Source organism: Lipotes vexillifer, unplaced genomic scaffold (genome assembly GCF_000442215.2).
Source record: "Lipotes vexillifer unplaced genomic scaffold, Lipotes_vexillifer_v1.1 scaffold1261, whole genome shotgun sequence".
NCBI classification, from domain to species: domain Eukaryota; kingdom Metazoa; phylum Chordata; class Mammalia; order Artiodactyla; family Lipotidae; genus Lipotes; species Lipotes vexillifer.
In genome coordinates this window covers 869,327-895,038 of record NW_006796548.1, presented here as the reverse complement: position 1 = coordinate 895,038, position 25,712 = coordinate 869,327, and the positions used below count along the sequence as shown (strand labels likewise).

The following is a 25,712-nucleotide window of genomic DNA, read 5'->3' as shown; positions in this document are numbered from 1 at the left end:
AAAAAAAAAAAAAAAAAAAAAAGATCAAGCCCAAACTCTTTAGCCTGGCTTGAAAAAACAAAATAATTGGGTCCCTGCTCACCTCTCTAGAACCCCTCTAAATATTCTATGCTCTAGCCTAGGGAACACCAAATTCAGAGCACTTATAAGGGCCAGGGAGTTTAGCTAACTTGATGCTTAAAACAAACAAAAAACTAGTGAGCAGAGGACAAGCTTTTACACAGCTCTAGCTGATTGCTGCCATGAAAGAATTTGGGCCCAACTGCCAGAGTCTTTCAGGTTAAATTTCATTTTTTTCAAAGGCTGGATACTAATATAAAGTTCTTAAAAATACTTTGTGGATTAGGGGATTGATTCAAGCTGGTGGAGTAGAAGGACACACGCTCACTCTCTCTTGCCGAGAGCATTAGAATCACAACTAACTGCTGAACAATCATTGACAGGAAGACACTAGAACTCAGCAAAAAAGATACCCCACATCCAAAGACAAAAAAAAAGCCAAAATGAGATGGTAGGAGGGGCGCAATCACAATAAAATCAAATCCCATAACTCATGGGTGGATGACTCACAAACTGGAGAACACTTATACCACAGAAGTCTGCCCACTGGAGTAAAGGTTCTGAGCCCCACATCAGGCTTCCCAACCTGGGGGTCTGGCAACGGGAGGAGGAATTCCTAGAGAATCAGACTTTGAAGGCTAGCAGGATTTGATTGCAGGACTTCCACAGGACCTGGGGAAACAGAGACTCCACTCTTGGAGGGCACACAGAAAGTAGTATGTGCATCGGGACCCAGGGGAAGGAGCAGTGACCCCCACAGGAGACTGAACCAGACCTACCTGCTAGTGTTGGAGGGTCTCCTGCAGAGGCGAGGGGTGGCTGTGGTTGACTATGGGGACAAGGACACTGGCAGTAGAAGTTCTGGGAAGTACTCCTTGGCGTGAGCCCTCCCAGAGCCCACCATAAGTCCCACCAAAGCACCAGGTAGGCTCCACAGTGTTGGGTCGCCTCAGGCCAAACAACCAACAGGGAGGGAACCCAGCCCCACCCATCAGCAGACAAGCAGATTAAAGTTTTACTGAGCCCTGCCCACCAGAGCAACACCCAGCTCTACCCACCACCAGTCCCTCCCATCAGGAAACTTGCACAAGCCCCTTAGATAGCCTCATCCACCAGAGGGCAGACAGCAGAAGCAAGAAGAACTACAATTCTGCAGCCTGTGGAAGGAAAACCACATTCACAGAAAGATAGACAAAATGAAAAGGCAGAGGACTTTGTACCAGATGAAGGAATGAGATAAAACCCCAGAAAAACAACTAAATGAAGTAGAGATAGGCAACCTTCCAGAAAAAGAATTCCGAATAATGATAGTGAAGATGATCCAGGACCTCGGAAAAAGAATGGAGGCAAAGATCGAGAAGATGCAAGAAATGTTTAACAAAGACCTAGAAGAATTAAAGAACAAACAAACAGAGATGAACAATACAATAACTGAAATGAAAAATACACTAGAAGGAATCAATAGCAGAATAACTGAGACAGAAGAATGGATAAATGACCTGGAAGACAGAATGGTGGAATTCACTGCTGCAGAACAGAATAAAGAAAACAGAATGAAAAGAAATGAAGACAGTCTAAGAGACCCCTGGGACAACATTAAATGCAACAACATTCGCATTATAGGGGACCTAGAAGGAGAAGAGAGAGGGAAAGGACCCGAGAAAATATTTGAAGAGATTATAGTAGAAAACTTCCCTAACATGGGAAAGGAAATAGCCACCCAAATCCACGAAGCGCAGGATAAACCCAGGCAGGAGAAACCCAAGGAGAAACACATCGAAACACATAGTAATCAAACTGACAAAAATTAAAGACAAAGAAAAATTATTGAAAGCAGCAAGGGAAAAACAACAAATAACATACAAGGGAACTCCCATAAGGTTAACAGCTGATTTCTCAGCAGAAATTCTACAAGCCAGAAGGGAGTGGCATGATATACTTAAAGTGATGAAAGGGAAGAACCTACAACCAAGATTACTCTACCCAGCAAGGATCTCATTCAGATTCAATGGAGAAATCAAAAGATTTACAGACAAGCAAAAGCTAAGAGAATTCAGCACTACCAAACCAGCTCTACAACAAATGCTAAAGGAACTTCTCTAAGTGGGAAACACCAGAGAAGAAAAGGACCTACAAAAACAAACCCATAACAATTAAGAAAATGGTAAGAGGAAAATACATATTGATAATTACCTTAAACGTGAACGGGTTAAATGCTCCAACCAAAAGAAACAGGCTTGCTGAATGGATACAAAAACAAGACCCATATATATGCTGTCTACAAGAAACCCACTTCAGACCTAGGGACACATACAGACTAAAAGTGAGGGGATGGAAAAAGATATTCCATGCAAATGGAAATCAAAAGAAAGCTGGAGGGCTTCCCTGGTGGCGCAGTGGTTAGGAATCCGCCTGCCAATGCAGGCGACACGGGTTCGAGCCCTGGTCTGGGAGGATCCCATGTGTCGCGGAGCAACTAAGCCTGCGAGGGGTGGCTGTGGCGAGGGGTGGCTGTGGTTGACCATGGGTGCCTCAGTAGCACCACTACTGAGCCTGTGCTTAGAGCCCATGAGCCACAGCTGCTGAGCCCACGTGCCACAACCACTGAAGCCTGTGAGCCTGGAGCCCGTGCTCTGTAACAAGAGAAGCCACCGCAATGAGAAGCCTGGGCACCAAAACGAAGGGTGGCCCCCACTCACCACTAGAGAAAGCCCATGTGCAGCAATGAATACCCAACGCAACCAAAAATAAATAAATTAAAATAAATAAATTAATAATAATAAAAAAAGACAGCTGGAGGAGCAATACTCATATCAGATAAAATAGACTTTAAAATAAAGAATGTTACAAGAGACAAGGAAGGACACTACATAATGATCAAGGGATCAATCCAAGAAGATACAACAATTATAAATATATATGCACCCAACATAGGAGCACCTCAATACATAAGGCAACTGCTAACAGCTATAAAAGGAAATCGACAATAACACAATAATAGTGGGGGACTTTAACACCTCACTTACACCAATGGACAGATCATCCAAACAGAAAATTAATAAGGAAACAGGAGCTTTAATAGACCAGATAGATTTAATTGATATTTATAGGATATTGCATCCAAAAACAGCAGATTACACTTTCTTCTCAAGTGCACACGGAACATTCTCCAGCATTGATCACATCTTGGGTCACAAATCGAGTCTCAGTAAGAAAACTGAGATCATATCAAGCATCTTTTCTGACCACAACGCTATGAGATTAGAAATCAATTAAGGGAAAAAAACATAAACACAAACAGACGGAGGCTAAACAATACATTACTAAATAACCAAGAGATCACTGAAGAAATCAAAGAGGAAATCAAAAAATACCTAGAAACAAATGACAATGAAAATACGATGACCAAAACCTATGGGATGCAGCAAAACCAGTTCTAAGAGGGAAGTTTATAGCAATACAATCCTACCTCAAGAGATAGCAAACATCTCAAATAAAAAATCTAACCTTACACCTAAAAGGACTAGAGAAAGAACAAACAAAACCCAGTTAGCAGAAGGAAAGAAATCATAAAGATCAGAGCAGAAATAAATGAAATAGAAACAAAGAAAACAATAGCAAAGATCAATAAAACTAAAAGTTGGTTATTTCAGAAGATAAGCAAAATTGATAGAACATCAGCGAGACTCATCAAGAAAAAGAGGGAGAGGACTCATATCAATAAAATTAGAAATAAAAAAGGAAAAGTTACAACAGACACTGCAGAAATACAAAGCATCCTAAGACAGTACTACAAGCAACTCTATGACAATAAAATGGACAACTTGGAAGAAACAGACAAATTCTTAGAAAGGTATAACCTTCCAAGACTGAACCAGGAAGAAACAGAAAATATGAACAGACCAATCACAAGTAATGAAATTGAAATTGTGATTAAAAGTCTTCCAACAAACAAAAGTCCAGGACCAGATGGCTTCACAGGTGAATTCTGTCAAACATTTAGAGAAGAGCTAACACCCATCCTTCTCAAACTCTTCCAAAAAATTGCAGAGGAAGGAACACTCCCAAACTCATTTTATGAGGCCACCATTACCCTGATACCAAAACCAGACAAAGATAGTACAAAAAAAGAAAATTACAGACCAATATCACTGTTGAATATAGATGCAAAAATCCTAAACAAAATACTAGCAAACAGAATCCAACAACAGATTAAAAGGATCATACACCATGATCAAGTGGGATTTATCCCAGGGATGCAAGGATTCTTCAATATATGCAAATTAACCAATGTGATGCACCATATTAACAAACTGAAGAAGAAAAACCATATGATCATCTCAATAGATGCAGAAAAAGCTTTTGACAAATTTCAACACCGATTTATGATAAAAACTCTCCAGAAAGTGGGCATAGAAAGAACCAACCTCAACATAATAAAGGCCATATACAACAAACCCACAGCAAACATCATTCTCAATGGTGAAAAACGGAAAGCATTTCCTCTAAGATCAGGAACAAGACAAGGATGTCCACTCTCACCACTATTATTCAACATAGTTTTGGAAGTCCTAGCCACGACAATCAGAGAAGAAAAAGAAATACGAATTGGAAAAGAAGTAAAACTGTCACTGTTTGCAGATGACATGATACTATACATAGAGAATCCTAAAGATGCCACCAGAAAACTACTAGAGCTAATCAATGAATTTGGCAAAGTTGCAGGATACAAAATTAATGCACAGAAAATTCTTGCATTCCTATACACTAATGATGAAAAATCTGAAAGAGAAATTAAGGAAGCACTCCCATTTACCACTGCAACAAAAAGAATAAAATACCTAGGAATAAACCTGCCTAGGGAGACAAAAGACCTGTACGCAGAAAACTGTAAGACACTGATGAAAGAAATCAAAGATGACACAAACAGATGGAGAGATATACCACGTTCTTGGATTGGAAGAATCAATATTGTGAAGATGACTACACCACCCAAAGCAACCTACAGATTCAATGCAATCCCTATCAAATTACCAGTGGCATTTTTTACAGAACTAGAATATAAAATCTTAAAATTTGTATGGAGCCACAAAAGACCCCGAATAGCCAAAGCAGTCTTGAGGGAAAAAAATGGAGCTGGAGGAATCAGACTCCCTGACTTCAGACTATACTGCAAAGCTACAGTAATCGGGGCTTCCCTGGCGGTGTAGTGGTTAAGAATCCACCTGCCAATGCAGCGGACACGGGTTCAAGCCCTGGTCTGGGAAGATTCCACATGCCGCAGAGCAACCAAGCCTGTGTGCCCCAACTACTGAGCTTGCGCTCTAGAGCCCATGAGCCACAACTACTGGGCCCACGTGCCTGAAGCCCGTGCTCCACAACAAGAGAAGCCACTGCAATGAGAAGCCCGCGCACTGAAACAAAGAATAGCCCCCGCTCGCCACAACTAGAGAAAGCCCACGCACAGCAACGAAGACCCAACGCAGCCAAAAATAAATAAATTAAGTAAATAAATTTTTTTAAAAAGGCTACAGTAATCAAGACAATATGGTACTGGCACAAGAACAGAAATATAGATCAATGGAACAGGATAGAAAGCCCAGAGATAAACCCACGCACCTATGGTCAACTAATCTATAACAAAGGAGGCAAGGATATACAATGGAGAAAAGAGAGTCTCTTCAATAAGTGGTGCTGGGAAAACTGGACAGCTACATGTAAAAGAATGAAACTAGAACACTCCCTAACACCATACACAAAAATAAACTCAAAATGGATTAGAGACCTAAATGTAAGACTGGACACTATAAAACTCTTAGAGGAAAACATAGGAAGAACACTCTTTGACATAAATCACAGTGAGATCTTTTTTGACCCACCTCCTAGAGAAATGGAAATAAAAACAAAAACAAATGGCACCTAATGAAACTTAAAAGCTTTTGCACAGCAAAGGAAACTATAAACAAGATGAAAAGACAACCCTCAGGGGGCTTCCCTGGTGGCACAGTGGTTGAGAGTCCACCTGCCGATGCAGGGAACACGGGTTCGTGCCCCGGTCCGGGAAGATCCCACATGCTGTGGAGCGGCTAAGCCCGTGAGCCATGGCCATTGAGCCTGCGTGTCTGGAGCCTGTGCTCCACAATGCGAGAGGCCACAACAGTGAGGCCCGCCTACAGCAAAAAAAAACAAAACAAAACAACAACCCTCAGAGTGGGAGAAAATATTTGCAAACAAATAAAAGGACAAAGGATTAATCTCCAAAATATATAAACAGCTCATTCAGCTCAATATTAAAAAAATAAACAACTCAATCCAAAAATGGGCAGAAGACCTAAATAGACACTTTCCCAAAGAAGAGAGAAGAAGCACATGAAAAGTTGCTCAACATCACTAATTATTAGAGAAATGCAAATAAAAACTACAATGAGGTATCACCTCACACTGTTCAGAATGGGCATCATCAGAAAATCTACAAACAACAAATGCTGGAGAGGGTGTGGAGAAAAGGGAACCCTCTTGCACTGTTGGTGGGAATGCAAATTGATACAGCCACTATGGAGAACAGTATGGAGGTTCCTTAAAAAACTAAAAATAGAATTATCAGATTTCTAGAATTCTAGAATTCTAGAATTACCAGAATTACCAGATGGCCCAGCGATCCCACTACTGGGCATATACCCAGAGAAAACCATAATTCAAAAAGACACATGCACCCCAATGTTCATTGCAGAACTATTTGCAATAGCCAGGTCACAGAGGCAACCTAAATGCCCATCGACAGACGAATGGATAAAGAAGATGAGGTACATATATACAATGGAATATTACTCAGCCATAAAAAGGAATGAAATTGGGTCATTTGTAGAGACGTGGATGGATCTAGAGACTGTCATACAGAGTGAATAAGTCAGAAAGAAAAACAAGTATCGTATGTTGATGCATATATGTGGAACCTAGAAAAATGGTACAGATGAACTGGTTTGCAGGGCAGAAATCGAGACACAGATGTAGAGAACAAATGTATGGACACCAAGGGGGGAAAGTGGCATGGGGGAGTGGTGGTGGTGGGATGAATTGGGAGATTGGGATTGACATATATACGCTAATAGGTACAATGTGAATAACTAATAAGAACCTGCTGTATAAAGAAATAAAATAAAATAAAATAAAATACTTTGTGGGTTAAACAAAAATGTTTGAGGGGTTGAATTTATCTTATGAATTAATTGTACCAATCTACTGAGCACAATTTTACTAGCAATTCTCTAAGGGAATCCTCTCCCATCTTAGGCCTTTGCACATGCTATGGCCTAGAATACAGTTCTCTTCACACCCTCTATTCAATCTTTAAGTTGCAACTGAAAAGTTAATTTCCCCAGAAAGCTGTCCTTGACCCCCAGAATCTGAGTTAAGTAACTCTCTGAAGTGCTCCCCTGAGAACTCTGTACTTCTCTTGTCATTACATTCAAACTGCACAGAAATTGTGCTTGCTTGCTCTACTCCAGGAGGCCAGGAGCAGGTCTATCTTTATTCTAGGAAAATAGCACAGGGGAGTTCACAGGTGGCTTAGTGGTTAGGATTCCGGGTTTTTACTGCCATGGCCCAGGTTCAATCCCTGGATGGGGAATTGAGATCCCGCGCAGCTTGTGCACAGATGCCCAGCACTTAGTAGGTGCTCAATAAAAATCTGTTGTCATAATAAATTAACTCTCATTTGGATTATTTTTTGGTTACCTAATTGGTTCCATTTATATCCAGCCTTACCCTGTTCCAATCCATCTTCCATAACGGTGTCACAGAAATCTTTGATAAAGTCAATGCCCTCCTCTAGAACATTCAAGGACAAAAGAAAAGATTCTAAAGACTAACATAGTAATCAAGGAACTTTGCAAGGTTCCTTTTCCAATCTAATTCTCCCCCTACCCTTTTTCATAATATTATACTCCAGACAAACAACTCTTCTGCAACAAGACCTACAGAGCTTCCCACCACAGTGACTGTAATCAAGCCTTCCTACTATTTGAAATTCATCCTTATCCTAAATCTCTGAAGGACAAAGCCCACCTCAAAAACTGCCTCTTTTACAAAGTAAACACAAATCTCACCCTAAGAACCCATGTTTATCCCAGGCCACAAAGTTCCAAGAAATATGACCTCACAATCAAAAACCACAAAACACACAAGGAAACAAAGCACCAGAGGTAAAAGCCCATAGAAACAACTAATAGCAGAATCAGATCCTCAGGGACCTTGGATATAAGTTTAAATAAAAAAGAACAGCACTGAATTTCTATACACCAGTAAGCAATTAAAAAATTAAAAATTCAGAAGATACAATTTATGATAGCATTAAAGAAATGAAGTACTTGGAAAAAATCTAATAAAAGGTGTACATCATCTTTGTAGAGAAAATTACAAAACTTTATATTGATAGCCAAAATCTCAACTGCCCATCAACAGTGGAATGGATAAATATAGTATATTCTACAATTAAATAGTACACAGCAATTAATATGAATAAGCTACAGCTACACACAAAAATATATATTGTATAATTCCATTTATATCAAGTTCAGCAAAATTAAACTATATTATTTAGGGATGGGTAATTAGGTAATTAAATTATGATGAAGAGCAAGGAAGCATTAACAGAAAAGTCAGGATTCTAGTTACCTCTGGGGGAAGAGAAGAGGCTGTGATCAGGAAGGGACATACGTAGGTTTCTGAGGTACTGGCAATGTTCTATGTCTTGAACTAGTTTGTGTTTACATGTATGTTTACTTTATATCAATTTGTTAAACTGCATTTTGTTTTATGCACTTTTCTGTGCATGTGTTACATTTCATAATAAAGAAGCTAAAGGAAATCTTTATGTGAGACATTTAAAAAGAACTAAATAGGGACTTCCCTCATGACACAGTGGATAAGGCTCTGCGCTCCCAGTGCAGGGGGCCTGGGTTCAATCCCTGGTCCGGGAACTAGATCCCACATGCATGCCGCAACTGAGAGTTCACATGCCACAACGAAGGAGGCCACATGCTCCAACTAAGACCCGGTGCAAATTAATTAATTCATTCATTAATTAAAGACCTAAATAAATGGAAATATACCATGTTCATGGATTCAAAGACTTAATATTCTCAAGATATCAATTTTCCCATTTTCCCTAAGCTGAGGCACAGAGTCATTGAAATTTCAACAAAAATCCTAGTAGATTTATTTGTAGCACTTGATGAGTTAATTCTAAAATTTATACAAAAGTACAAAGCGCAAGGAGCAAGTCACTTTTTTTTCTTTTAAAGAACAACAAAGTGGGAGGACTTAATACTAGATATCAAGACTTCATAAAAAGCTATTATAATTAAGCCACTGTGGCAATGGCATATAGGGCAATAAACAGACCAAGTCAAGAGAACAGAGAGCCCAGAAACAGATTCAAACATAGTACCTGGCACTAAGTAGGTGCTTAATAAGTATTTGTGGAATAAATGAATAAATACAGACATTTCAGATACAAAAGTGGTGGCACTTAGCGGGGAGAAAACAAACTTTTCAACCAATCAGCTGGGACAATATGGGGGGAAAAGTTTCAGTGGATTCCCTACTTCAAATCATATTAGGGAACTCCCTGGCAGTCCAGTGGTTAGGACTCCACACTTTCACTGCAGGTGGCACTCCTGGTCGAGGAACTAAGATCCCGCATGCTGCGCAGTGCAGCCAAAAAAAAAAGATACATAACAAACTATATTACAAAATCAATTCCAAATACAGTACATATCTATTCGTGAAAGGCAAACCTATAAAGATTTTAAAAGATTAATATAGGATAATACTTTAAGGGTTGGGAAGAACTTATTAAGACATAAAAAGCACTTATAAAAGAAACAACAAATATGACTATGTTAAAATTAAGAATCTCGGGACTTCCCTGATGGCGCAGTGATTAAGAATCTGCCTGCCAATGCAGGGGACACAGGTTCGAGCCCTGGTCCGGGAAGATCCCACATGCCACAGAGCAACTAGGCCTGTGCACCACAACTACTGAGCCCGCGCTCTAGAGCCCGTGAGCCACAACTACTGAACCCACATGCCACAACCACTGAAGCCCACGGGCCTAGAGTCCGAGCTCTGCAACAAGAGTAGCAACCTCAATGAGAAGCTTGCACACCATAACGAAGAGTAGCTCCCCCTCTCCACAACCAGAGAAAGCCCGCACAGCAACGAAGACCCAACACAGCCAAAAATAAATAAATGAATAAATTTTTTTTTAAATTAACAATCTCTGTTCATTAAAGATACATTACATTGAAAAAACAAAACCAAAGTAGAAAATACTTACAGCAATATACTGACAATGAACTATATATACCAGAATATATAAAGAACTACTACAAATTGTTAAGAAAAAGAAAGTCAAACAACCCAAGAGGAAAATGGGCAAAAGACATGAAAATACATTTCACAGCAGAGGACATACAAATGGCTAATAAACATATAAACAGATGCTCAGGGCTTCCCTGGTGGCGCAGTGCTTGAGAGTCCGCCTGCCGATGCAGGAGACGCGGGTTCGTGCCCCGTTTCGGGAGGATCCCACATGCCGCGGAGCGGCTGGGCCCGTGAGCCATGGCCGCTGGGCCTGCGCGTCCGGAGCCTGTGCTCCGCAAATGGGAGAGGCCACAACAGTGAGAGGCCCGCATAACGCAAGGAAAAAAAAAAAAAAAAAAACAGATGCTCAGTTTCACTGGTCACTAGCAAAATGCAAATCAAGACCATAATTATATATTGTTTTTTTACACCCATCTGATTAGTAAAATTTGAAGTCTGATTCTAAGTGTAGGAGAGGATGTGAATCACGGTATCTCTTATATATTGCCAGTTCATTCAACCACACTGAAAACCAACTTGGCATTTAATATGCACATATTCTACAGTCCAGCAATTCCACTCCCAGAGAAAGAGCCATAAGAAAATTTTGCCTATATGCACTAACAGACATGTACAAGAATATTCAGAGTAACACTGGTGCTAACATTGAAAACCTAGATACAAATTAAGACCACAGGACAATGGATAAATTGTAGTATACTGACATCATGAAATATTATTCAGCAGAGAAAAATTAAAGAATTATAGCTATATGCAACAAGGTGTATGGATTTTAGTAGTTATAATATTGTGAGAGGTAAGCAAGTCCCCAAAGACTACACGTAGCATGATACCTTTTTTAAAGAATTCAAACACAAGTAAATAAATACTATAACTTGTTTAGGCACGTATATACATGATAAACATAATAATATGATAAGCAAGAGAATGATAAACACGAAATTTAGAAGAGTGATTGGGTTGTAGGAATATGGAAGTTCACAACATTATTAAAATATTTAAGTAAAATGAATGAATAAACAATAAAATAACATTTTTAAAAAGAAGACCAAGCATGAACCTTCTTTAGATGCTTATAAGCCAAGGATAATGATTAACCCAATTCTGTGTATCCAAGGTCCAACTAAAAGAGAAACAAAACAATAACCAGACAATCAAAAAGAAAAATGGGCAGAAGGCTTGAATAGTAACTTCAGTAGGGAAACCTGTAAAAAGATCCTCAACCTCACCAGTAACAAGTGAAACATAAACTGGCAAAAAAATTTAAATATAACAAAATCAAGTGTTGGCAAGGACTTGGAGCAACTGTAATTCTTCTACACTGGTGGCAACTGGAAACCATTTTGGCATTATTTAATAAGGGTGACTGTGTACCAATGTCCTGACCCAGCAATTCTATTCCTAGTACATCCCCTTCTGAAACTGTAGCATATATGCATCCAAGAAACATGCTCAAGAATGTTCACAGCAGCAGTGTTTGCAGCAGTTCAAAACTAGAAACAAACCAAATGCCCACCAATAATAATAAAATAGACAACTTGTAGTATATTCTTTCAATGAAATACAGTGAAAATAAATACAGCTACATGTATCAACATAAATGATTCTTAGGAACATGTTGAGCAAAAAAGGCAAGTCACATAATAAATACTGTATGGCTCCACTTATGTAACATTCAAACATGTAAAACATGTACTATTTAAAAATACATACGGGTAGGGACTTCCCTGGTGGTCCAGCAGTTAGGACCCCACACTTCCAATGCAGGGGGCCCAGGTTTGATCCCTGGTCAGGGAACTAGATCCCATATTACCAAATCCCACATGCCGCAACTAAAGACCCCAAGTAATGCAACTAAGATGCAGCATAGCCAAATAAGATAAATAAATAAATAAATATTTTTAAAAGAAAAAAAAGAATACATAATGGTAAATTTATAAAGACAAGCGAGGAAATAATAAATCCCAAGTTCACGGCAGAGGTTAACTCTGGGAAGAAGACAGGATCAGGGAAGGGCATACAGGAGCTTTAGCAGTCATGGAAATACTCCTTTTCTTAAACTAGGTGGTATTAATAATAATGTGATTCTTTATACCCTACATATATTTTGTAAAAATTCTTTCATATCTATTCAATATTTTATAAAAACATTAAAAGAACAGAAGGCAATGAATAAGAAGACTGGGACTATACAAAATTAGCATCCAAGGCAAGGAAGAGAGCAGGATTTTTATTATGTAAATAGGAAGATGCCTGGATGAAAAGTGAAGATTTAGATTCTGGGACAATTAGACGTGTAGAGACAGAATTGGAGAAGGAACCAAAGAGGGTGAAATTGTGTGAAAAAAACTTCAACGTGTCTCCTTCAGGTACAGAAACTACTATGAGCAGTCTAGGGAACTTCTTTCAAGACTGACTCTCAAAAGCCATTAATTGGGCTTCCCTGGTGGCGCAGTGATTGAGAGTCCGCCTGCCGATGCAGGGGACACAGGTTCGTGCCCCGGTCTGGGAAGATCCCACCTGCCGCGGAGCAGCTGGGCCCGTGAGCCATGGCCGCTGAGCCTGCGCGTCCGGAGCCTGTGCTCCGCAACAGGAGGCCACAACAGTGAGAGGCCCGCGTACCGCAAAAAAAAAAAAAAAAAAAAAAAAAAGCCATTAATTTCAGGACACTAAAATAAATGGCTCTTTTTGCTTTGGGAAAGGGATGCTAGAATCATAGCCCAGAGAAAGGAGAAGAAAGAAGGGATGAATGCAAAGAAATACTGCTGAGGGGAAGAGGACTAACGATACTCGATAAAGAGGTAGAGCCAGAGAAGGAAAAAGATCACATGAAAGAGAACAAGGTCTAGAGATTTCAGAAAGAGATTATACTAGGGTTTTGCTTTAGAAGTTTACTGTAAGCGTACCACACAGATGAAGTAATCTCCAATAAGGTATTATTATCTCCTATGATAGCTACTGTTGGTTGCTTCCCAAAGAGCCATTCTTTCCCTTCTTTCTTGTTAAGAGATCTCAATTTGGTTGCATGTACCCAGCCCCAAGAATCAAATTGCTGGTGAATGGTCTAAGGACAGCAAATGACCCAAGGAGATTTAAGGTGAAATCTGTTAGGAAGCTTCTAGGACGAGTTTTCCTCTTTAATAAAAAATAGAGTGTGAGGTGAGGACAGTGGAAAGTGATCCAAATCAGCGTTGCTGTAAACATTAAGGAAATAACAAGCAGCTCTGGCTTGGTACCTAGCAATCACCAATAAATGTTAGTTAATTTTTCTTCTCACTTAAAGATAGGATCAATTTTTTTTTTTTTTAATGTTTTCTTGGGGGACTTCCCTGGTGTTGCAGTGGTTAAGAACCTGCCTGCCAATGCAGGGGACATGGGTTCAAGCCCTGGTCCAGGAAGATACCACATATGCCGTGGAGCAACTAGGCTCATGTGCCACAACTACTGAGTCTGCACTCTAGAGCCTGTGAGTCACAACTATTGAGCCCGTGCACCACAACTACTGAAGGCCACATATCCTAGAGCCCACGCGCCACAACTACTGAAGCCTGCATGCCCTAGGGCCTGCATGCTGCAACTATTGAAACCCGCGTGCCTAGAGCCTGTGCTCCACAATAAGAGAAGCCACTGCAATGAGAAGCCTGCACACCACAACGAAGAGTTGCCCCTGCTTGCCGCAACTAGAGAAAGCCCACGCACGGCAACGAAGACCCAACACAGCCATAAATAAATTTTTAAAATATATATAAATATAAATATATATATATATTTTTCTTGGCCGTGCTGTGCGACACGTGGGATCTTACTTCCCTGACCAGGGATAGAACCCTTGCCTCTTGCATTGGAAGTGTGGAGTCTTAACCACTGGACCACCAGGGACGTCCCAGGATCCATTTCTTTTTTTTTTTTTTTTTAATTTATTAATTTATTATTTATTTTTGGCTGCCTTTGGTCTTTGTTTCTTCGCCCCTTGGAGGGAGGGGGGCTGGGGAGGCTACTTTATGTTGCGGTTGCGCGGGCTTCTCATTGTGGTGGCTTCTCTTGTTGTGGAGCACGGGCTCTAGGCGCATGAGCTTCAGTAGTTGTGGCTCATGGGCTCTAGAGCACAGGCTCAGTAGTTGTGGTGCACGGGCCTAGCTGCTCCGCCGCACGTGGGATCTTCCCGGACCAGGGCTTGAACCCATGTCCCCTGCACTGGCAGGCGGATTCTTAACCACTGAGCCACCAGGGAAGCCCAGGATCCATTTCTTAATACCTCAATATCACTCGTGGAGGTTGATATAGTCCCTGGGGTATGACAAGTACTCAACAAAAATCTGTTAAATGAAAAGAAGAAAAGAGTGTTTAAAGTAACACTTGAAAATGAGTAAGATATAACTGGACAGAGTAAATAATCCTCCCAAACAGGATGGGGTGGAAAGAGGCAGAATCTGATCTGGCTGACTTGGAGAGGTTCTGAGGAGGGGAGTGTCAGGTCAGGAAAGGAGGCAAGCTGAGGCCAGGTCAGCATGGTGTAGGTGTGCAACAGGAAGCGCCATAAGGCCTTGATGCTTACTATTCCACAGTCAGGTAACGTCTCTTTATCTAAATGCTAGTCTGCTCCCTAGAGTTCCTGGAAACCTCTGCTACCTTTTATGTTTTTCATTCCCAGATGCCCTTCACACCTGAAAATGCTCTCTAGTCCCAAGATCCGTCTGCTCCTCTATCTACCTTCCCTCATTGCTTCCCCAGCTGCCTCCTCCAGTGGCTCTAGAGACATGACACGGCCATCTGGGACAGAGACTTATCTCCTTTCAGTCTCTGGAATGGTGAGGAAGGATACTGTTGTTGCTAGGTTACTTAAGCTGTCAGCACAGACTTTTAACAAGACTCTTATGCTCTAACAGTAAGACAACATAGGGGGCTTCCCTGATGGTGCGGTAGTTAAGAATCCGCCTGCCAATGCAGGGCACACGGGTTCGAGCCCTGGTCCGGGAAGATCCCACATGCCGCAGAGCAACTATGACCGTGCGCCACAACTACTGAGCCCATGTGCCACAACTACTGAAGCCCACACGCCTAGAGCCTGTGCTCTGCAACAACAGAGGCCACTGCAACAAGATGCCCACACACTGCAACGAAGAGTAGCCCCTGCTCACCGCAACTAGAGAAAGCCCTCGCGCAGCAATGAAGACCCAACGCAGCCAAAAATAAATAAAATTAAATCTTAGAAAAAAAGAAAAGGATTCAAAAAAAAAAAAAAAAAAAAAAAAAAAAAAAAAAAAGACAACATAGGCCTCCAGCCCCTCTTTATTTTCTCATTTGGACCCTTGTGACAGCCTCCTAACTGGCCTCCCTGCTTCTAAAATGCATGCCTGTTCCTATCTCTCATTTAAAATACTTCACTTGTGGAACCTCCTTGGTGGTGCAGTGGTTAAGAATCCACCTGCCAATGCAGGAGACACGGGTTCAAGCCCTGGTCTGGGAAGGTCCCACATGCCGCAGAGCAACTAAGCTCGTGTGCCACGACTACGGAGCCTGCACTCTGGAGTCCGCGAGCCACAACTACTGAGCCCGCGTGCCACAACTGCTGAAGCCTGCGCACCTAGAGCCTGTGCTCCCCAACAACAGAAGCCACTGCAATGAGAAGCCCGCGCCCCAAGACCAAGAGTAGCCCCTGCTCACCGCAACTAGAGAAAGCCCGTGCGCAGCAACGACGACCCAACACAGCCAAAAATAGATAAATTAAATAAATAATAATAAATAAATAAAATACTTCACTTGCTCTTCACAGCTTCCAGAAGAGGTTCAGATTGGGAACCTTTGGACCAAATTTGGTCCACAGATATGCTCATGTGCTTTTGTTTGTACACGTTTAAAACAAACAAACAAACTTGGGCCAACACGTTAAACCTGGGAGATTTTACATAATAATCTAGAGTTCTGGCTTCTCTTTAAAAACTGATAGATGGGGCAAAAGTCATCAGCTGGAGCTGAGTCAAGATGTTAGACAGTCCATACTCTCTAGTAACTAGAGACTTGGCATCTAGTTCAACACAGTTCCAATCACTCTTTTTTTTTTTTCTCCAGCCATCGGATTTTTTGACCCTGGTGCCACAGAGTTGCTTAGCACATCCAATCCTTGCTGACCACTCTCTAGCTCTAGCTCCCCTCTCTCACACCTGTGAACTTTATACTACAATACCTGCACACTGAACTACTTATTTTTTCCCCAAACACATCATATTGTTCTTAGCTCTCTGCCTTTTTGTATATGTTCTTTCCTCAGCCTAGAATGCCAGTCTCCTCCTGAACTCCAGGCTAAATTCTATTCAATCTTTAAAACACTGCTCAGATATCACCTCTAGAAAACATTCCAAGGCTCCCTTCCACCTTCACACCTTATTATGTCTGCACCTTATACATTTTTTCATTGTTGCACTTACACACTGTACAATTTATTTGTGTACATGTAAGTCACCAGCACTAGAGTGAGCTCCTTAAAAACAGAGAATCTCTGTCATTTACAGTGTCTGCCACGTAACAGTCACTCAACACATTTGATAAATGAGTAGTTGAAAAAATGAGATAATGAGTGACATATGGGGAACCAGAGCTGACGAGGTTAGGGAGGGGTGACGCTCCCAGTAACTCACATAGATTTCCATCTTTCGGTAGAGACCATAGTTAAGGAGCAAATTGTGAGTCATGCGGATTCGGTGAGGCTTCATTGGGTGGCCTTGTCCATAATAGTAATTTCCAACATCCCCTGAAGAAGAAAGAGTGACAGTTTCAGTGACACAGTTAGACATACACTTCCAGGAGAACCCATGAATTTTTACAACAAATTTCTAGGCAAACTCTCTTTCTGGTTCATCCTAGACTCCAAGATTCTCTCCCATCTCAAGGAAGGGTAACTCCAAAAGAAAAAACAAACAAAAAGCAGGGGACCTTGGTGAGATGAGCATTTAAGGATGTCTGTCTAACCCAGTATTTTCCCCTGGAGCCTACAGGCACTAGGATAGTGTGAGGAGGTCATTCCAAATCTACTGGGGAACAGCAGCGAGTGAGGTGACTCACCTCACTGTATCTCCAAGGAATTCATTCCCACAACAGAAAAATAACCATCACTACTTAGAATTACTGTAAGTCACAGTTCACCTCTTGCACATCATGACACTTTATGGTGTCAACGTACATTCGCATTCATTTTCCTACTGGATTCTCACAAAAACCCTGTAAAATAGTTAGGACAGGGAGTATTATTCCCAGTTTATATATAAGAAGACTAAACTCACCATCTCTTGATTCATCTATAGGAATAACCTTCTAATTGGTCCCTCTGCCTTCAATTCAAACTATCTGCCACACTGTTACCAGTTATTTTCCTGATATACAGCTTTGATAACATCACTCGCCTACTCAAAAATCCTTAATGGTTCCCCATCCCCTACAGGATAAAGAATAAAGAACAACTTCAGTAGCCTGGCATTAAAGGAGGTTCTTAATCTACTTTTCCAACTTCCTACCACCACCACCTTGCCCCAGCACGTGCGCGCGCGCGCACACACACACACACACACACACACACACATTCACTCTCTCTCTCTCTCACTCTCCCTCCCTCCCTCCCTCCCTCTCTGATTTGGTAACCATAAATTTGTTTTCTATGTCTGTGAGTCAGTTTCTGTTTTGTATATGGATTCATTTGTATTATTTTTTAGATTCCACATGTAAGTGATATAAAGGATATAAACTGAAAAAATATATATATATAACTGAATCACTTTGCTGTACACCTGAAACTAACACAGTATTGTAAACCAACTATACTTCAATTTAAAAAAAAAAAAAGAGAGAGAAAATAGGGGAAAAAAACATTCCAGAAAGACACACTCAGAAAACAACAAATTTAAAATATACTGTTTAAAAATGAGTTGGAAGACACGTTGTGGCTCCAAAAGCGCAAGCTCAGCGGCCATGGGTCACAGGCCCAGCCGCTCCGCAGCATGTGGGATCTTCCCGGACCGGGGCACAAACCCGTGTCCCCTGCATCGGCAGGGGGACTCTCAACCACTGCGCCACCAGGGAAGCCCTAGCTGCCTGTTTTTTGTAAATAAGATGTTATGGAACACAACAATGCCCATTAGTTTATATATTATCTATGAATACTTTCACATTATAATGGCAGAGTTGAGTAGTTAAATAGTTACTACAGAGACCCACCCATATGGTACACAAAGCCTAAAATATTTACTATCTGGCCCTTTACAGAAAGTTTGCCAATCTCTGCTATAAATGCACTAGATTATTACCAGCTTCCTGAACATGGCATTCACCTTCACACCAAAGTATCCTTTGTTCAGACTGTTCCTTTGACCTGGAATGTCATTCCTTCTCTGATGATCCTCATACTACAAAGCCCAGCTCAAGCTCCAACCATAGTCCTGATCAGAATAAATGGTCTTTTCCTCTGCATGCAATTTATATATGGCATGTAATTTTGTTTTGTATCTAAATTATTTACATACCTATTTTATGTCTACAAGACTAGCTCCTTGAAGGCAAGGACAAATATGCCCTGTACATCATAGAGGCTCAATAAAGATTCAAGGAACTGAGGTGAGACTCAGAGAAGTTATGTGCCTGCTCAAGATCACACAGCTAATGAATGATCTGGGAGTCAACCCTTCTGTCTCCGAATCCGGAATGCTAAAAACTACATTGGGTTTCCCAGGTACCTACTTCAGCTCGCACTTAATCTAAAGGGCTCTGTGAGTCTACTTGGTAGAAAGTTCCTGGAACAATATTTCAAAATCACGTGAATTGCACACCCAAAGTTCTCTCCTTGGAAGTCCATCAGGATGAGGCAGATCTTTCAGCACCAGTGAAAACAAGGCCCCAACCTCTTAATCATTGATTTGGTAGTGCCAGAAACAGGCTTCATTCCAGGGAGCAATGCACTGCGGGGAATGCCACCAACAGCATCCAAGCCACTCCAATTCTCTTTGGCACAGACATGGCCTGGGATAATGGGAAACTCCTAAACAGTTGGATATTTAGGATCTCATCCTCTTCTCTCTCTTTTTAAATAAACTTTATTTTTTAGAACAATTTTAGATTTACAGAAAAATTGCAAAGAAGTACAGAATTCTTAGATACTACACTACTATTTCCCCACTACTAACATTTTACATTAGTAAAATAAAAAGTATTTCTTACAATTAATGAAGCAATATTGATACATTATCATTAACTAAAAGTCCATACTTTATTTAGATTTCCTTAGTTTTTACCTAATGTCCTTCCATCCTCTTCTCTTAATCTTAGTGAGGCCTGTGCTCTCAGCCAGAGCCACAAGCCAGAGCACAGCATGTAGTGGCATTCAAGAGGGACCATTGTCCCATACAGACACAGACTTTGAGACGCAGTAGCAGGGAAGGCAGGCAGAAAAGTTTGTTCCCAGGGCTCCTCAGACAACCTTATCAGCCATGGGGGGCTGTGGGGGCAGGTAGAACAGGTTCTCAAGGCATTGGCAGAGACATCCAGATGCAGACCCAATTTGTGGGCAGTCAGGAGTCACAAGCTCATTACTATGTGATATAACTGGCTTCCTGCTTACCCTATCTTACCCTGCTTACCTGCTTACCCTGCTTACCTTATCTCTGGCCTATCCACCCAGAATCCAGCCAAGGTTTAGACCTGGGGAACTCAGATAACTTATGTAGAAAGCTAAGGGAGTACCTGAGGGTGGGGCCCAAAGATACCATTTTCCTTAACAGTTTTTAATCAGATTGCTGAGAGACTTTAAAAAGAAATAATGCTTTTTATATAGAATTGGCCCTCCCCATCCACTAACCCTGGCTAAGGAGGGCCTACTATACTATGCAATTTTATGTAAGGAATTTGAGCATCCTTTTGATATTTGCACTGGGGTCGTGGAACCAATCCAGCTTTTTTATACTTTTTAAAACTTTTTTAAAAAGAGCTTTTTGCACTGTTCTTATAGTTTCTCAGTTTTATAGGGGAGTGACCTGAGGCCCGGTAAGGGAAAATGACTTGCCCAATACTTCAAAGCTTCTGAGTGGCAGAGCCAAATCTGAGCCCCAAACTAGTGACCTCACTGCAAAACTCACAAGTAGTTTCTCAAAAAGCAAGAAATCTCCCTTCTCTAAAGACTGATGTCTTTCCACTTTTTCTCTTTTTAAACTGAGAGTGTAGAGATCACAAAACTGTGCAAACTGATAAGGCTACAAAGTCACAGACGCCAGCCTCAAATGGGTCCTCACCACTGTCCAGCAATCCTTCCAATTTTTTTTCCTGGCTCCCTCTTTCATAACAGCTATCTCTCTTCAAGATTCCTACTCTACCAACTGCCCTCCCCCACTCTCAGGAAAAGGAATATTCTCTTACCTCATCTTGAAAACTCCCTCCACTTTCTCCCCATCATTTCCCCTTCAAACTTATCTCTGAACTTTTCCTTGCCACTTAACCTCTCTGTCCCGGAGGAACTTCCCCTTGCAAGACTAGTGTCACTAACTGTGCTCTGGTTTCCATCTCACCTGGTCTATTTTCAGGGATCTCCATCATTACTAGCCCCTCTCTCCAATATCTGGCTATTTTCCATAAGAATTTGCATATACTCAACTCTCAGCCACTACATCTCCCCTTTATCAACAACCCTCTCTCTCTGTCCCAACAAGCTTCCTTTAAAAGATCGGCCTAGGGACTTCTCTGGCAGTCCAATGGTTAGGACTCTGTGCTTCCACTGCAGGGGGCACGGGTTCGATCCCTGGTCAGGGAACTAAGATCGCGCATGCTGTGCAGCGCTGCCAAAAATAATATAAAAAAATAAAAATAAAAAAAGTTCAACCTAATGTCTCCTCTTAACCCATCCATTCATTCTTCAATCTACTGCAATTCAGCTTCAGTTCCAAACCCTGCACAGGAAACAGCTGTTGCCAACACTTGGCCACTCCCTCCCTCTTTTGGCTACTGTAACCCAACACTTTTTGGTTCACTTACATCTCTGGTCATTCCGTTTGTATCTTTATTCATTTAATCAACAAGTATTTCTTGAGAAAATATGTGCCTACTATGAGCTAGGCACTGTTTGGGGGACTGAGCATACAAAGGTAGACAAAACATGATCCCTTTCCCTAAGGCCCTTACTGTCTTTAAGAAGTATGAACAAGTAAATGGGCAATTCCAATACACAGTGACAAATGCTATGGCAAGAGAGTGCAGAGCATGAAGAACACTAGACTTTTTCTCAGTCCACTTCCTTAGAATTCCGCCCTGGACCCTCTTCTCTTTTCACCCTATACAACTTCTTACATGGGATGCGAGGGTGACTGCATCCTCTCCTATAAATAAAATTATCACCTGTATGTATGTATTCTGACAATCACCAAAAATCTCTATCTTCTTGTTTGTCTTCTAAACTGCAGACCTGAATGGCCAACTGCCTACTGGACACCTCTACTTGGATATCCCCCAGACATCTCAACAAATATTTCTTCAAAAAACAAAACCTGGAACTTCCCTGGTGGCGCAGCGGTTAAGAATCCGCCTGCCAATGCAGGGGACACAGGCTCGAGCCCTGGTCCGGAAAGATCCCACATGCAGCGGAGCAACCAAGCCCATGCGCCACAACTCCTGAGCCTGCACTCTAGAGCCCACGAGCCACAACTACTGAGCCCACACCTAGAGCCCGTGCCCCGCAGCAGGAGAAGCCACCGCAGTGAGAAGCCCGTGCACCGAACGAAGAGTAGCCCCCGCTCACCGCAACTCAAGAAAGCTGGTGCACAGCAAGAAGACCCAAAGCAGCCAAATAAGTAAATAAATAAATAAAACAAAACCCAAAGTTATTAACTGACCCTGCCTTCTACAAACACTCAGCATCAAACTGCCCAAACCAGAAACTTGGGATCCTTGTCTTCTTCCTTACTTCTCCATTCCTGAGTTTAATTTCTGTCCCAGAGTGATAGTTCCAAGGTATAAATCTGATGATGTCACTAACCTGCATACAACATCAATGATTCACAAGTGCCCTCAGAATAAAGTCCAACTTCCTTAGGGTGGTACGCCCAGCCCTTCATGATCCGGTCCCCATTTACTTCTCCAGCCTCATCACTTGCAACCTTTCTCTCACCCCTGCTCTCTACCTTCTAACACTGTGCCCTCAAATCTATGCCTCCACCGTTCTGCACATAGACCTGCCGTTTTTCAAACGTGCTGTCCTCTCTCTTACCTCTCAACTCGCTGTTATCTTTGCCCTTCCTGGGCCTGGCTAATAACTCCTGTTCTTCTGGTCCTAACTGAGACGGCACCTCCTTGCCTGACTCCTCAGGCTGGGCGGGTGCTTCCTCTCTGTGCTCCCAGAACACTCTGAGCTGTCCTTCCTCCCAGCCTGACAGTGGAGAGCAATTCTTTGTCATTGTCTACCTGCTCCTCCAGACTGAGAGGAAGGTGGCAAGTGCTTTGGTCTTCCCTTGGCCCCAGCCCCTAAATGCTACCTAGAACAGAGGAAGCTGCTGCTCCACAGATCTCTGTTCAACGAAAAAGTTTGTTGTAACAAGTTGCATCCTTCTCCTTCCAACTTCAGGGGTCCCATTTCCCAGCAGCAACTGCAGGGCCTGCTGGGAGACGGGGAGGGATGCTGGTGACCTCTAGGTGGTGAGCTCTGATGGCCTCTCACCAGAAGAGATGAGGAAGGAAAGGGGCAGTGAGAGACCTTCGGATTCTCAGCAGTAACATGTAACCCTGCAACCTTCACCAGATTCTGCCTCCCCCCTCGGACTCAGCCTCCCCTCTAGGAGGCCGCCGCAAACTCCACATCACACTTCAGAAGTCCCCTCCAAAGTGACCTCAGGCTTCCCCAGGCGACCCTCTCAGCCTCGACCTCCTTCCCCTTAGCCTCCTCCCTCAGGCTCCACCTCCTTTCCTCTTAGCCTCCTCCCTCAGCCCGACCACCTTTTTTCAGCCTCCGCCCTCAGCCTCGACCTCCTTCTCTCAGCCTCCTTCTCTCAGCCTCCTCCCTCAGTCTTTCCCCAACGCCTCAGCCTCCCCCCTCAGATCTCCTCGGCTCCGTCTCCCAGATCCCGCCTAGCCCGGCCCCGCCCCCGCCCCCAGCGCGAGGACTGTGCTCACCGTCGTAGTAGTAACAGACTTTCCTCCTGGTGCCCTGAGTCTGCGCCATCTTGCTCGCCTACCGTCCCTCCCGTCAGTCTGTCCGTCCACCCTCCCGCCCGCCGGCAGCTCCGCTCAGCGTCCGACCCAGCAGAGAGGGGGCGGGCCTCCAGCGCGTTCCGCCCGTCCCCACCCGGGCTCACCTATAGCCGCGCAGCCCGGGCACCGCTCCAGCCAATCAGAGGCGCCAGGACCGCCCGGAACTCGGCGGGGGGCAAGGGCAACCCGGCGAGGCCTCGGAGGGCCCCCTGGGCCTGTACCAAGGTCCGCGACAGGGGGTGGGGCTGCCCCAGGACCGTACCATTCGTCCCGGGGGAAGAAAGCCGGACTGCAAACTTCGCTGTCCCATTTGGCTTTGGGAGAGTACTTGGAGATCAGAGACCAACTTTGTCATTTGACAGAGGCCTACGTGGAAAGTGACTTGCGCAAGGTCACTCAGCTGAGTTTGGAGCAGGAGAAATAAATTGACAAAGGACAGGAAACTGCTGTAGGCCGAACGCTGTGCAATAGCTTTACCGACATTATCTCAGTCATCTCCATTATTCTTCACGATGGAGGGGGGCTTTTTATCACCATTTAATAGACAAAGATAACGAAGTTCGGAACTTTGTGGCTTCCTCAGAGTCACACAGTAATTACGTTCAATTTTCAATCGTAATTTTTTGAATGCCTACTATGCATCAGAGGCACATTAAAAAAAGTGGCAGAACCCAGCCTTTCTTACTCCAAAGCCTACGTCCCTGATGCAGTCACTTAGGAGAACTGAGTGCCTTTAGATGGGAGGAAACTGACTGTCCCCTTATACTGGGAGCAGAGTTTCTCAGGATACTGAAGCTACTGATAATTTGGATAATTCTTTGTTGTAGGGGACCGTCCTGTGCACTGTAGGATTTTTAACAGCATCCTTGGCCTCTACTTATTAGATGCCAGTAGTACCCTGACCCATCCCCAGCTGTGACAACAGAAATTGTCCTCAGACGTGGAAAAATGTCTCCAGGGCAAGGGGGAGGGGATTGGAGGGAGTGTAAAAGTGCCCCCCACCCTGCCCTTGAGAACCACTGCACTAGATCAGTCATCAACTAATCATTATTGAAAGCTACAGACTGAAAAGCACTGTGATGGGCTATTAAAATAACAACTACAGGGCTTCCCTGGTGGCACAGTGGTTGAGAGTCCCCCCTGCCGATGCAGGGGACACGGGTTTGTTCCCCGGTCTGGGAAGATCCCCCATGCCGCGGAGCGGCTGGGCTCGTGAGCCATGGCCGCTGAGCCTGCGCGTCCGGAGCCTGTGCTCCGCAATGGGAGAGGCCACAACAGTGAGAGGCCCGCGTACCGCAAAAAACAACAACAACAACTACAACAATATTAATATTTAGTGAGTGCTTACTATGTGCGAAGTAAGTTACTCATGATCCTATAATCAATAGATATATTCTTTGTGCCTCTTTACAGCTTAAAGGCTGCTTGGGCACTTGTGTTCCTCACCTGGGAACTGCATTTGGGCCACTAATTACAAACGTAACAGATCTAAGACTGGGCACTTCTATTATAGAAGCAGCAAAAGACCAGGGAATAAACCCTATTCCCAGTTCTGTGTTGCTGCTTCCTAGCCAGGAACCTTTCTCGGCCCCCATTTCCCTCTTAGTAAAATGGAGAGTGTAAGAAAACAAAGTTCACCCACTCTGTGGCTGCAGCAGTGTCCAAAGGAGGAGGAGGGTGGGGATCAGATGAGGTCATGGGTGTAGCAGCATTTTATAAAATGCAGAACAGGAATCACAAACTCAGACGCCTGCAGAGGTCACGCAGGTGATGTAAATGAGTGGATTTATATTTATATTGGTTCGATTCAGGTACTTTGCTTGTTTTTAATATTGGATTCTTTTTCAGTTTCTAAAGAAATATGTCCATCTTTCTTCAAACACACTGCCATCTTCAGGGATATTTAATTTTCCCACTTTTTAATGGAAATATGGGTGCAAAAAATTTTTCATTTTCCTCTTTTTATAAAAACAACAGCACGAACATGATGATAGATAACCACTAACACTCAGGTTCATTGTCTGGGAGCAATAGGGTGTGAAGGGGACTCTGGCAAT

The 25,712-nt window shown here is 42.8% G+C and overlaps 1 protein-coding gene across 2 annotated transcripts in view; it reads right to left on the bottom strand.

The window, feature by feature from the left end:
• Positions 1 to 23,693, bottom strand: part of HDAC1 (histone deacetylase 1) — a 40,878-nt gene extending 17,185 nt beyond the window's left edge. Inside the window, exons 1-2 of one of the 2 annotated variants that reach the window (XM_007468677.1) lie at positions 23,578 to 23,693; positions 17,082 to 17,194 (exon numbers count right to left, since the gene is read on the bottom strand). In XM_007468677.1, coding sequence (XP_007468739.1) covers positions 17,082 to 17,194; positions 23,578 to 23,626 — 162 coding nt within the window. In that variant the 5' untranslated portion in view covers positions 23,627 to 23,693. The remainder of the gene's footprint in view (positions 1 to 17,081; positions 17,195 to 23,577) is intronic. The other variant, XM_007468676.1, reaches the window with a different exon arrangement.
• Between the last annotated feature and the right edge of the window lie 2,019 nt (positions 23,694 to 25,712).